At 38.3% G+C, this 12,903-nt stretch overlaps 1 protein-coding gene across 7 annotated transcripts in view; it reads right to left on the reverse strand.

The window, feature by feature from the left end:
* Positions 1-12,903, reverse strand: part of LOC101162908 (nck-associated protein 5) — a 165,462-nt gene that overhangs the window by 29,345 nt on the left and 123,214 nt on the right. For all 7 annotated transcript variants that reach the window (XR_013654212.1, XR_013654213.1, XM_078943191.1 and 4 more), the window contains 5 exons: positions 11,100-11,168; positions 7,131-7,169; positions 6,899-7,018; positions 1,514-1,618; positions 726-905 (listed from right to left, as the gene is read on the reverse strand). Coding sequence is in view for 5 of the 7 variants with exons in the window: in XM_078943191.1 (XP_078799317.1) it covers positions 726-905; positions 1,514-1,618; positions 6,899-7,018; positions 7,131-7,169; positions 11,100-11,168 (513 nt within the window). In the remaining 2 variants the exon portion in view is untranslated. The remainder of the gene's footprint in view (positions 1-725; positions 906-1,513; positions 1,619-6,898; positions 7,019-7,130; positions 7,170-11,099; positions 11,169-12,903) is intronic.

Below are 12,903 nucleotides of genomic sequence, written 5' to 3' on the forward strand. Positions count from 1 at the left end.
TTATAGGATGCCAATAAGGAGTCAGAAGAATGTATCTAAGTAGAAATTCCTTAAACCACGCACACACCGGGCATTTGGCGTGCGCTCAGATTCCCGGTGTGTTAAACGCACACTCTTGAATGAGCGTTCAGCCCATGGTGTTCACAATGGGCAAGCAGAGAGGAGCTTCTTTTTCTTTTCCTACTGTTCATTAGCCCATATTCACCACCTACATTTGGAAGAGGTGTGGTGCAAAATGTCGAAGCGGTGCAAATCCCACGATTTGGACACAAAATGCAAAAGGTTCGGTTCAGTGCTAGCATCCTTGCAATTGCAAATGTAGATTATCATCATGTCAGGAGGGTGGCCTTGGTCTATCTTTATTTGAAAAACAAAAGCAGACGTTGTCAAGCTCATCGCTGTGTCTGGGTTCATCAGATAAACCAAATCCATGCGTCACTACCAAATCGGAGTTCCCTCATTGGTCAAAGTTTGACATGGTTTAACTGACAACCTGCGTTAAATGGCCACGCGTTTTGTACGTAGAGCCTGAAGACATATAAAGTTGCCTAGCTTCATGTAAACACAAGAGTTTTAAATGCGAAAGCCTAAAACTCACATTTACGCTTGTTTACATTGACTGTATATTTGAAGTGGCTGCATGAATGCCTGTTGACAAGGGTGGTGTGAACGCAGCTTTAGATTTCAGTTAGCAGAACGGATCTGTGAGTTTGGAGAAGATTTACCATTTTCCCGCAGGATCGCCCATCATTCCAGGTGTAGGAGCCGCTGGAGAACTCGCTGCACGCGCTCGACAGTGAGAGCTCGCTGCTGCTGCGAGAATAGATGGGAGCGGGCGCCATCAGACTCATCTGGCTCAGACATTTGGCCACAGGGACACCTGGCTTTCCATTCGAATGAACCTCCTTTGGGGGGGCGAAACAAAGGATAGGAGACATAACTTTCTTTGTGAGGTGTGGTATGTTTGATACTCAAATAAAGCATTTTCTCGTACAATAACTCCAGCTCAGCTGATCTAATTAGGGCCCAATGGAGAGATTTGAAATGAGAGGTTACAAATGTCATGAAGGTGTGACTCCCGTGCATTGCTTAACACGTCGCTTTAAATGATATCTGCACCTTCAGATGATTCACAATCCACACGGGGACTATTCGTTTTTCATTTTGTAAGTCTCCGATAGCACACATTACAGTTGATCAGATAGCATTCTCAGCGGATTCAAAAGAGAAACTCATTTTTAGACCGCGATGCATAATACATAAGATAATGTACTATGATGTCCTGTAGAGTCACTTTTACCGAGTCTAAATCGATGGTTTGCTGGTAATATGATTAGGATTTATTCCTTTTAAGGCCAAGTGATACCTTCAGCTCCTCCTGCGGAGAGCACAGGTCAAACCGGTATTTTTGTATCTGCCAATGATTTATTTTAAAGGGCTTTGGTTGTTGTGCCCAGCAGCGTCCCGTCAACAAAAGTCTTTTTTTTTCTTCATTTTTTTACTTCATGCTTACGTTGGAAGGGGAGTCTGTATTCCTGGAAAGGAGGAAGGCCTTGCTCCTCTCCGGCTCCAGAAGCAAATCTGCCGCAGACAGATCCATGATCCGCGAGTGGAGTTTCTGAAATTCAAAGGAAATGAGAGTAATGTATGGTCTCGCTCTAAAAACTCTCAAATCAGAAGTGAATGCAATAAGTGTAGAACTTCTCCTCACTTTCACAGCTCTCATTAATGAAATCAGCTGAGAAAAAAAGAGTTTGAATAAAAAGTAATTGCATTAGGGAGTGAGGGATTCCTTTGAATTTCTTTCATTTTTTTTTAAGTCACGAGCTACTCTCTTCTTAACTCTTGTGCTCAAAAGTAAATACATCTCCACACATTCATCTCAGAACCTAATTACACATTATTCCCTGAGCTCAAATTAACTTAAACTGTACTACATGGAGATAAGGACATTTGATCTTCAGCTACATTTCACTCAGCTGCCTTTCTCTGCTTTCTTCTTTTTTTTCCATTAAATGTTCCTGATGTGCACAAGTAGATTTAGAGAAAAGAAAAGAAAGAAAGAAAAATCGATATATAAAAAAACATGTATAAGAAAGTAGTAGCCACCTTAGGAAACTTCCTTTCAACTCCCAAGATCATAAAAAAGAAATCTTTCTTTTCTGACAGCTTCTATTGACTTTTTGTTTGCGCTAAAAGTCGCCCTCTAAAAACTTTTGAGGAGAAAAACAAAAAAATCTGCACATGAAACCAGAACTTTTGCTGTTTGTTTGGTCTCCAAAGAGCTGAGTGTCTTTGCCTGTGGACGTAATGCAACCAGCCAATCTTTTTCTTTTATTCTCTCTGTGCTCAGTAAAAGAAAACCTTGTAAAAAAAGAGTTTGGGTAGTAAATCATAAAAAAAAGCTTTTAAGACAGAATATACATGAAATCATGAAATGATACAGTACAGACCAAAAGTTGTGTCCATACTTTTGGTCTGTACTGTATAAAATAACATTTTAACATAGCTGTTTCGATACAGAGAAAATTGAAAGTCTTGTTGTGATGCATGGATGACTTTGGCTGCTGTCATCCAGGATGGGAGTGGCTGAAGTGTCGCAGGGGCCTCTGATCTTATCATTGGGTGCTGGATTTCACCGTTTCAGCATCCTCATCAAGGATTCAGTCAATAGTGTCATGGGGTCACGGGAAGGGGGTGGTGGTGGAAGACAGTCGAAGGAAAGGGCTCTTTGAGTTTCAATGCCAACGCCAAAGTCAAAGAAAGTAACGCTCCTGTTAATGCTGACAGGACTGTGATGCATTATGTGAAAATTAGCCTTCTGATGGCTTGAATGACTTCATTCTCCAAATGCTAATAAGACTCGGGAAAAAAGGAGAGCTTCCTGTTTTTTTTCTATCTCCCTATTTTTTTAACTGCGGTATATTTCAGAATTACCAAATTACCAATATTATCTGAGAAGAGCAGCTAGGAGAAGCTTCCAAACTATTTCGACAGTTGTCAAGAAGACAGACTACAACACGACATAAGCAATGTAAATGTAAAAAAAGTCCAGAAGCCTTGTTCTCTCCTTTTTTTAATTATTAATTTAAAGTTGACTCATGTGCTAAAATCTTAAGTTTTTGTACAGTCGGCATTTGTTTTGTAGATTTCTGGTTTCTTTGGTTTATTTTCATCCTGTTCTGTTTTTCTTTAACTGTTCTTTTGCAGTTTTCCCCTGCCTTTTGTCAATGTAGTTTGGATTATTTTATAAAATGATTGAACAGATCTTGGTCTAAAATGACAATTTTCCACAATTAACTAACCGTCTCATGTTTTTATAGGTTAAGTTGAACTTTTTTGTTTACAGTATGTTTAAGGATTCAATCTAAAATGTTTAAATACATTTTTTTACACCATTTATAAATTCATAAAAGTACTTTTTGTTTGTCTTTGTTTTTAATTTATAATCCCCAATGCTAAGTCACTTTTATTTTTTCAAATAGTTAGCCAGCTTTAGCCTGAAAGCTTTCAATTCTAGAAGATGACACACAAAGTGTATGCCTAAATATTCATTCAAAGATTACTACATCAATAATAGTTGTTTAAAAAAGCAAATAAAACTTTTTATTTGTAAAAAAAATACAGAAATCTGTGTTGTTTTATGTGTAAATATTTTTGTCTTCCTACAAATGTTGCATTCCTTGTTATCTACCCTAACTTTTGATGTCACTATGAACAAGAGAATTTGACAAAAAAGGCCTAACCTCAGAGTAATTTCAAAAATTAAAACCAATTTCTTGAAGCAGATTGACATTTTGCCCCAAAAAAAAAATGTTAGTAGATTTTATTTTGAAAGGCAATTTGCCAACGAACACTTTTTGTTAAAATGAATTCAAACTTCAAAAATACATTTCTGCAAACTGAACCAATGGCTTAAATGCATCAATTGTTCTATTTGTAAGAACAGACAGTGGTCCCTCTCTGTGAGAATCAAGTGTCTGTAACGCAACAAGCTAATAACGTCACATCCTTTATGTTCTGATATAAATAGAACTCTTCTTCCCAGCTCTCCTACACATGATTAGAGAGATGATAATAGAGGGGAAAAAATTAGTAACCTCACGTCGTGATCCAATTTTAAAACAAATCAAGAACAAAATATACCTGTTGCTTTATCCGTGCAAATGTGCCAGCCAAATTCCTCTGAGGTTTGAATTTAAAAGGCTGTTCCACGCTACAAAGTTGAATTCTTGACCGCCATTAACAATAATCATCTTCACCATTGCACAGGAAAAACAATGCCAATTAAATGCAGTTCTGTTGACTTCACAAGGTCACATCTTCTCTAAATTGAACCTCTTGTTTCTTTAATTGGTGTCATTAATTGTAGATTCAGCTAATGCATTAGTCACATGCACCCATATGGAGGGTTGACCCGTGTGGGGGCAGCAGGTTCTTCGATTGTCCGAGCCCGTAGAGGGACGTAGAGATGAGTGGCTGCATCATAAACAGAGTGCATCTTTGCATTAGGAAGAGCAAACTTATCACTTGAACAGCACTAACTTTGCCCCTGCATAGTGCCAAGGGTTCAAAGGGTTGTAAAAAAGGAAATATTTGTCGATACACCTGCATTTCACTTACTTCAATTGTTATGCTATGTAGACTGTGGGCATGTGATGCACTAAATGGGCATTCTTGGACGCGTTTTTAGCATCGCAATGGACTGTCACTACCCAATACTAGCGCGGTACTGAAGAGGTCCAAATCTCGCAAATCTTGTTCCAGGTTTTTTCTTTTGACAGTTCTTTTTCTTTATATATGAAATACTTGGAGTCAAATACCACTAAAGGCAACTAAAAAACCTTCAGCATATTATTTCTCGTCCTATTTTTTGTTACTCTATTTTACTTCAGCTCTGTCTCTTTCCATTTTGCTCTGAGTTTGGCACCTTTGCCTCCCATCCCCTCCATCTCACCTCTCTCCATTTTTCACCCCCTGAGCTCTTTCTCTCTTATCTGCTCTTCCTTCTGCATTCTCATCAGGTCTCTTGTCTGATTGGACCGACAGCTTCCTCCCTTTTTTTTCCTTCTTTTTCTTCGTTGACAGCTTCCTGCTTTTTATACGGAGACATCCAGAGCTCGACGGCAATTTGCACAATTACGTGGAACCGTACTTTCGGGGAGGAGTTTATTGTGCTGCCACACCGTATCACAGCTGAAATGAGATGGGTTAGGGCGCGTGGTGCTGAGCCCGACTGTAAAGAACTGTCCGCGACGCACACAAACACTTTTCAGTAAATTGGTGCTTTCCGAGCGACCGAGGCGATGACCTGAGGCAATTTTCAGCCTCAAAGTGAGGAGTTACAGGAGAATCTAAGTACGGGGAGGTCAGCTGGATGGGCCCGTAAATTGCACATTACAGTTCTGTTCCTGCCAGCATTTCTCACACTTAGCTAAATTCATTTTGAATGTGCTGTTGGCTTTTGGGAGGGCACTATCTTTTGTGGGGCAAACTTGTTTCCAAAAGGAAACTGTAATATAAGCCCTTTTTTTTTAAATATTCACTGAATTGAAAAGATGTAAAAACAAAGGAAGAAAAAGGCCCATATATACCTAACTTCCAATTAAACCGAGAATTGCCCTATGCTAACTGCAAAACTGGAAAACACAGCAAATAATTGCTCCAGGGAAGAAAACATGATGGACAGAAGAAAAACAGGCCCATGAAAGCTTTCGTGTTTGCTTGGAAGCCCAGAGCAGTTTGATAAAAAAAAAAAGAAAAACAACTCCATAGGCTTAGAAACAACACTTGTCTTTGTTTAGAGAAGTGTTTTTACAGCTTTATGAAATTCCAGTCTTTGTGGTCAAATCCTATGGGGTCAAATCAAGATCATCTTAAAATATATGAAAAGCCAAATTGTTATGTATATTTGAATAATTGAAATTTTTTATTTTATTTTATTTCAAACTGTTCTAAACTCAAAAATACACTTTGCAATAATGAAAAAAAAAATCTTTAAAATTTCATCTTTTAAACTTAAAAGACAAAAATTAATTGATTATAAAAAAAAACATTTTGAATTTAAAACTTGAATAACAAAATAGAAACCTCTAAACCCATTGCCCATCGGGACATGATTGACATTGGGTGATTGAGGTTTTAGTGACGTCTTAACTGCTCCAAAAACGGTGTCTGCGGTTGGCGTCACTGATAACATTATCAAAAACTTTTTTTTTCTGATGTCAGTCATGTCCTAGCAGTGACTAGGCTCAAAGCCCCGCCCCCGAGGGAAATTTGGGTTAACACCGAAAAACCAGAATTCTGAATTCAAACTGTAAATTGAAGAATGAAAGCAAGGAGGGAGTGAAGAGTTGAAAATACAAAAAAACATCTTTCACTTGGAAACAGTTTGATGTTTATTTTTTTTTAAATTCAAGTCTCAAATGTATAATTTTTTGGTCTAAATTTTCAATATTTTGCAATGTTTACAATTTGTACTTTTGAGTTCAATACTATTTCAAAATCAGTTCAAGTTTGGATTTTTCTAAATGTTAAGTTTCAAACATTTTTGTGCTTTGCTGCCGATGGAAAATGAATGTGAGGAGCCAAAAGCTGCTTCATCCATCAAAGGTTTTCTTTTTGTTTCAAAAATATTTAACTCTTCTAAATTAGCATAAAGTTTATAAGATATTTTTCAAGTAGAAAAACAAAACATTGCGTAAAGAAAATAAAGTTTTGCTGTTCAGAAATTCAAAAGCGATTGTGTTTTCTTTCAAAACTGAAAGACCTCTGCTGTCAGATTTAAAAACCCTTGTCGCTGCCGCTCCGCTTTAGATCTAGTTCTAAAAAAAAAAACCCCAACGTGTTTATTTTGACTGAAAAGAGGAGAGAAAAAGCAGAGAAGAGAACGGTTTACCTGAAGGAGGAGGTCTGATGCCGGCTTTATCTTCTGCTGGAACAAAACACTCAGTGCTCGATTCTGCTGCTCCAGATCAAAAACTCTTGTCCGCAGCTTAAGACATTCCTCTCTCAGATCCTGAGAAAAAAAGCATATATATTAAAAAAACAAAACAGTATTTAACCATAAACGTAAAAAACAACAACATGAAATTAAACATTTAAGAGCATCAAGACATAAAGGGACAAACCTTCTGTGTGAGGAGTGCCTGTACAACTTGGTTAGCGACCTTCAAGAGACAAATGAAAAGTCTTTCTTTAGAAAGGTGAGGATAAAATAAAGTTAAAAAATAGACTCCAAATGAAAAGTTCATACAAAGCTTCCAAAAAGTATTTGCCCTCTTTGCAACTTTTACTTTGCATATTTGACATCTTTAAATGATTGAGACCATTAAGCAAATGTAACATGATCAAAAACAAAAATCTGTTGACTTTCAAAGAAACAAATGGCCCCATGTGAAAAAGTAAATGCCCCCTTAGTCACTTGTGCCGTCTTTGGCAACAGTAATTATAATCTGCTATTTTAAATAAGTAAGTAGAAAACTTACAAAAAAACTGCAGCTTTCCATTTTTGATATACATCAATATTGCACACATTTGGGGAATCATTCATACAAAGCCTCGAAAAAGTATTTGCACCCATCATGACTTTTGACTTTGAATTTAAATGTTTTTTGGCCCTGAGGAAAAACAAACAAACAGTAAACAAACTGTTTACAGTTTGCAGCCTTTTGTTTTTCAGCAGAGGATTTACAGATCCGCCTGGTAGTGTGTTGTGTGTTTCAGTTTATATCTCACACAGCTCCCGCCTCCTAATGGCTGTATTAAAAGCACCGAGATGATGTAGGAGCAGAGGCTGTGTCTGAGCTTCCACCTCCCTGCGCTCCAAACCACAGGAGAATCCGCTCCGATTACCGCGCATTGATTGGTCATTAATGGCGTGTGAAGCTGCTTTACTCAGCGCGCTGGCTCTGCCTTATCAAATGAGGGTAAATATGTCCAATCGAGCCCTTCCTCTAGTTACAGATCAGTGGAACTGCCAGGTGATCAAACAAATTTGAGCGAGCGGGCTTTGAACTGCACACAGTTGGACTTCAAATGACAAATAAAAGTGGCTGCACGCTGAATTTTGAAGAGAAACGGAACGCTTACAACCATCCTTACTTGTTTGGGAGCAAGCCTTTGGTTTTCTACACTTTCAGTCATTAAAGATGGATCATTACAGAAGCTTTAGCTGTCAAAAAAAAGCAGCCAAACAAATAGGGTGGCTTTTGATGGAGGTGGGGGAGCAGAACGAAGGCTGCATTAAACACAAATATGCATCCGTGCAGGATGCACCTCTGCTGTTCTTCTCAAACTGGCGTCTCTGAGGCAATTTGGCCTGTTCGTCCTTGCTGATCAAACCTCCCTGTGCCTCTCCCGCCTGTCGCCCCCTCCATGCCTGGGTAATTCAGCCAGCAGCCTCTTGTGCTTGGACGTGGGTTGGGTGGGGAGGGTGTCATTCCCCTCATGTGCTCCCATAACAGCACTTCTGCCGCTCTCACAAACAACCGGAGGGTTCGAAAGTGCTCGTTGTTATGTGAAGCATCTCCTCAGCAACACCGGCTTACATCCGGCTGATGGCAAATGTGTGAACAATCACATAGTTTATAAAAAAATATGTATTATCAGCAGAATTTGTAAATAAATAAAATCTCAAAAACGATTTTTGTTGGATAAAATTTTCCCTAAATGTATCTTTTATATAAGATTTAGCACAAAATACTTACTGCAATATGCAATACATAATAGTTCAGGCTTGGATTTATTTAGCCCAAATATGGGGTGCAATTAGAATATCTGGGGGGCAAGTCTGGGTGTGCTGAGAGTTTGGAGTGTCTTATCTGTAGAAGCCCTTCAAGTGCTTAGAAAAGCACACTGTCATTATATCAGTTCATCTATCCATAAATGCATTTTCTTCTTTGATGTATTTTGATATGTCTCATGGTTTTGTGTTGAATGCTTTTTCTTTTCTTCACTTTCATCTTCTTTTACCAGGTTCAGGACCGGAACAAGCAGGACACCGGTTTGTGCCCTGATGAGGCTTCATTTATCTTTTTAATATTTTTAGTCTTTTATTGTTGTTTTTATGTGTTTTGTAATTTTTTTTGTGTAATTTTTATTTCTGTAGTTGATTTGTTTTCTGCAGCCCCTCGCATTGGGGGGAGGGGGGTAGTCATAGCATTTTTGTTCATACCCATATCTAATCCTTGATCTAATTTAAGTTTGTCAGAAATACAGAATTGCTTGGGAAAACAAACAAATAAAAACTTTAAAATTAAGTTAGACTTGCTTGTTGAGTTAGACTTGTAAATAAAAATATAACAATTTTTAGATATTTAATTAAAAATAAGAATCTAACCTTATATATTGAAAGAGCAGTCATTTAAAAATAAAAAACTAAAAAGCTAAAATTAAATAAATAAATGTAATAATAAGGTAATCACCTAAGTCAAACCATCTTACAATGGTGAAAAAAAAAAAAAAAATTAACAACTTTAAAAAAAGAAGGAAACTAGTTTAAAAGGAGAAATGAAAAAAAACAACATTATTTTAAAATGAAAAATTTAAATTTAAACACTAAAAATGAAAAAGGCAAAATTTTACAACTTTGCAAATTTTACAATTTTTAAAACTGCATTACAAATAAACCTAAATCCGACCATATTAACCTGATTAAAATAAAAAGTGTCCATTTTATTTGACTTAAATAAACATCAACAAAGCTAAAGAAATCACTCTCCCTCCTTCTTTTTACATTCCATCTTAAAAGCATGAGTATGCATGTGGGAACAGTATTTGTATTGTGCACATGTTGACTTGGACATTTTTTGGGCCAACAGGTATGTTTGTAACATTTGAGTGTGTTTGTGGACAAGCCCCGCCCCTTCTAGATTTATATTACATCTGAACCTGACCGTTATGATAAACATCCAGAAACTTGTTGCTTTCCTGCTGCTTCATGGTTTTACTCCCCCCCCCCCCTTCTATAATCATCCTCCTATCCCCCTTTTCTAACATCCCTTTCTCTTCTTCCCTCCTTTCCTTTTCCGTCCGTTTTTGATTAAAATGAATAAAGTTTGGCCTCATTTAACAAAAGGGGTTTATTCAGACATACCTCTGGTTTGTCAGAAGATTCATAACCCCTTATTGTTAATGTAAAATATGTCCAACACAAGAGGCCTTTAGCTCTCATCTGTTTGCCCAGCTGTTGGGCAGGACAAGTTAAAAAAACAAAAACAAAGCTAAAGAAATCAAAGTAAACAAATGATTGATTAAAATGCATTGAAATAAATGAAAGTGAAACTAGAGACTTGAGCCGAAGCTGAAGACGCTGAGGCATGTCCTTGTTTGTTACGCACAAAGTAAACAAAACAAAAAGTTCTTGTATTTGTACATGAGCATAAAAAAAGTGGAACAAAAAATGGATTTTCAAGGTTTTCTAAATCAGTCCAGCTGAATGTGGGGATTGAAGTGGTGGACAAAAAAACACCAGGACCTGCCCACCCTCTCCATGCCCAAAACCACAAAAGGCCCAACCGGCAGGTGAACAGGTGTACTAAATCCAATTCACTCCCCTAATCATGTGACATATTGACAACAAGGTGGCTACAGACTTCAACTAAACAAAAAAATCCAAACTGAATTTCATTATGTGGTAAATTATACCACACCAAGAGTACTAGAAAATGTTTTTCTGCGATGGACTAAAGTGACGAATGATCTCACGATGGTTGTCAAGATTTTGACCGGGTTTCAGGGAACAATCCGGACGACAGTCACTAAAGCCGAAACTTTTTTCAAATTGGTTGTTTTTATCCTGCGTGGTTTCAGAGGCAGGGCTGAGCTGGGAGACCTAATCAACTGAGAAAGATGAGTCATCGTCTCGCTCACTGTCCAAATTAATCGTTAGCGTTCATCCTCTTCCTTCCAGCTGTGGCTGACAGAAATGACCAACCTGTCAGCAAACCAGAGGCGCCAGGAAGACCTCATTAAAAAGCTCACCTCCGCAGTACCCTTCGTTCCTGCTTGTCCTCTGAAATGCAATAAACACTTGCAGACTTTCCGCAACAACATCTGGTGAGTCACCTGTTGCCTGGAAACAAAGAGTCGACGCTCACCTCGTCCAGGCAACGCTCGTACTGTTCCCTCTGGCTCTCGTTCTCCGAGGCCAACGCCGAGTTCTCCTCCTGAAAGAACAAACACGCCCTCAGTATACACGCAGCGACAAAGAGGACTCTTCCTCTCAAAGGTCAAGTGTCAGCTCTTAGCCAATAAAAGTGAAACCATGAAAGGTCATGCAGGCTTGAAGTTCTGATGCTGAACTTTTGGGGCATCTAATAAGAATATCTCCTCCACGCGGGGGAGCGAGGCGGCAGCGGTCTATTGATCTTCAGGAGTTTCCAATTTGTCAGAGACGAGTTGCGCATTAGGAGCTGTCAGCCTCCTCGGCTCGCTCATCCTCTGCCCTTTAGTGGAAGCTCCGCAGCCCCTTGATGAAAACACGGGAAAAGCTAATTACATCCAAAAATCTGCATTGAAGCCGTCTTGGACCAAACGGTGACTAATAAAAGCTTCAGGACCTAATTAAAAAGAGTGCTTGAGTGCCGTGTCAGTGGAGGTTGGTCTTACTCATCACTGTCATCAAAACCTTCAATATGGCTTTATTAATTAATGAATTTATTTTATAAAACTAAAGCTATTCATAAGGAAGACCAAGTTGAAGTCCACAAATGGTCAAACCATGTTTTTTATTAGAGGAATTCTACTGCTAATTGGAAAAAAAAAGTTTTGAACGTATTTCCTAACATTAAATAATTTTTTGTTCATTATAAATGTAGATATTAAGAAAACGTGTTAAAGCCCCACTCCGATCATCTTTTGAGCTATTTTCAAAGTGTTCCCAGTGCTATTTTAATTATGATTTTGCCGTTTTATGCCTAAATTTAAAAAATCCTCTGTTCTTTGCTGGGACAAAGTTTCTACTGAGGGGCTGTAGTACATTTAAAATTTGCCGTTGCTTTGAAGGCGGGACTGTTGGCACAGAGCAATCCCGCCCCCCCCATCCCTTCCTTTCCCCATTGATGAGCGCTCTCTGTGTCCACACTTTCCAGCTAGCTCACAGCCCCTCACACCCTCAACCAAACATGGTGCAACAAAGGTTCAGAGCAATATGGGAGCTATCCAGCCTGAGGCCAGCTCGGACGCGGAAAACCAAGACATCCCGCAATTTTCGGAGTATAAGTCGGGTTTTTCGGCTATCTATTCCGTTATTATGATTTGCCTTGTAAGATAAAATCTCCATCCTTGTTCCTGTATTTTGTTAAATAAGTTTCTCACAACAATTCGACTTATAATCCATCGTGGCTGGCTCAGAAAAATACGGTATATGGATCTAGTCTGTTCCTGATTTACAGCAACTTGAATAAAGAAATGTTCAGAAATGTGGCTTACTTACTTTTCTTTATAAATGTCTTCCATCCTCAGAAAAATACCACAAGAATATATTCAAAACACTAAAATCCATATTTTTATCGGAGTGAGTCTTTAAAAGAATTCCGCTGCTAATTAGAAATGAAGAATCTATTTCATATGTTTGTCAAAAACATTGATTCACTTTAGATGAAATCTTAAGATGTTAGCGTTTTGTCATTGCTCAATGTTCACAACATTTAGAGCAGGAGTTCAACACTTTCTATAACAAATGAGAATTGTAAGGTAAGTTTCAGCAGACCATTCTCTTTTTTATTTTATTTAACTTTGGAGACGGTTCAGATTTATGATTTTTGGACATAAGCATGTTCTGAGTCATGAGGTCACAGATGTGTATGCGGATCACGCCTCATGCCTTTTTTGTTTGTTTTTTGGGTGTGATTTGGACAAAAAAAGCAGGGCTCGCTCAGCGCCCGTGCACGTCCCGCACGC

This window comes from Oryzias latipes, chromosome 2 (genome assembly GCF_053564925.1).
Source record: "Oryzias latipes strain Hd-rR chromosome 2, Olatipes_Hd-rR_3.1".
NCBI classification, from domain to species: Eukaryota; Metazoa; Chordata; class Actinopteri; order Beloniformes; family Adrianichthyidae; genus Oryzias; species Oryzias latipes.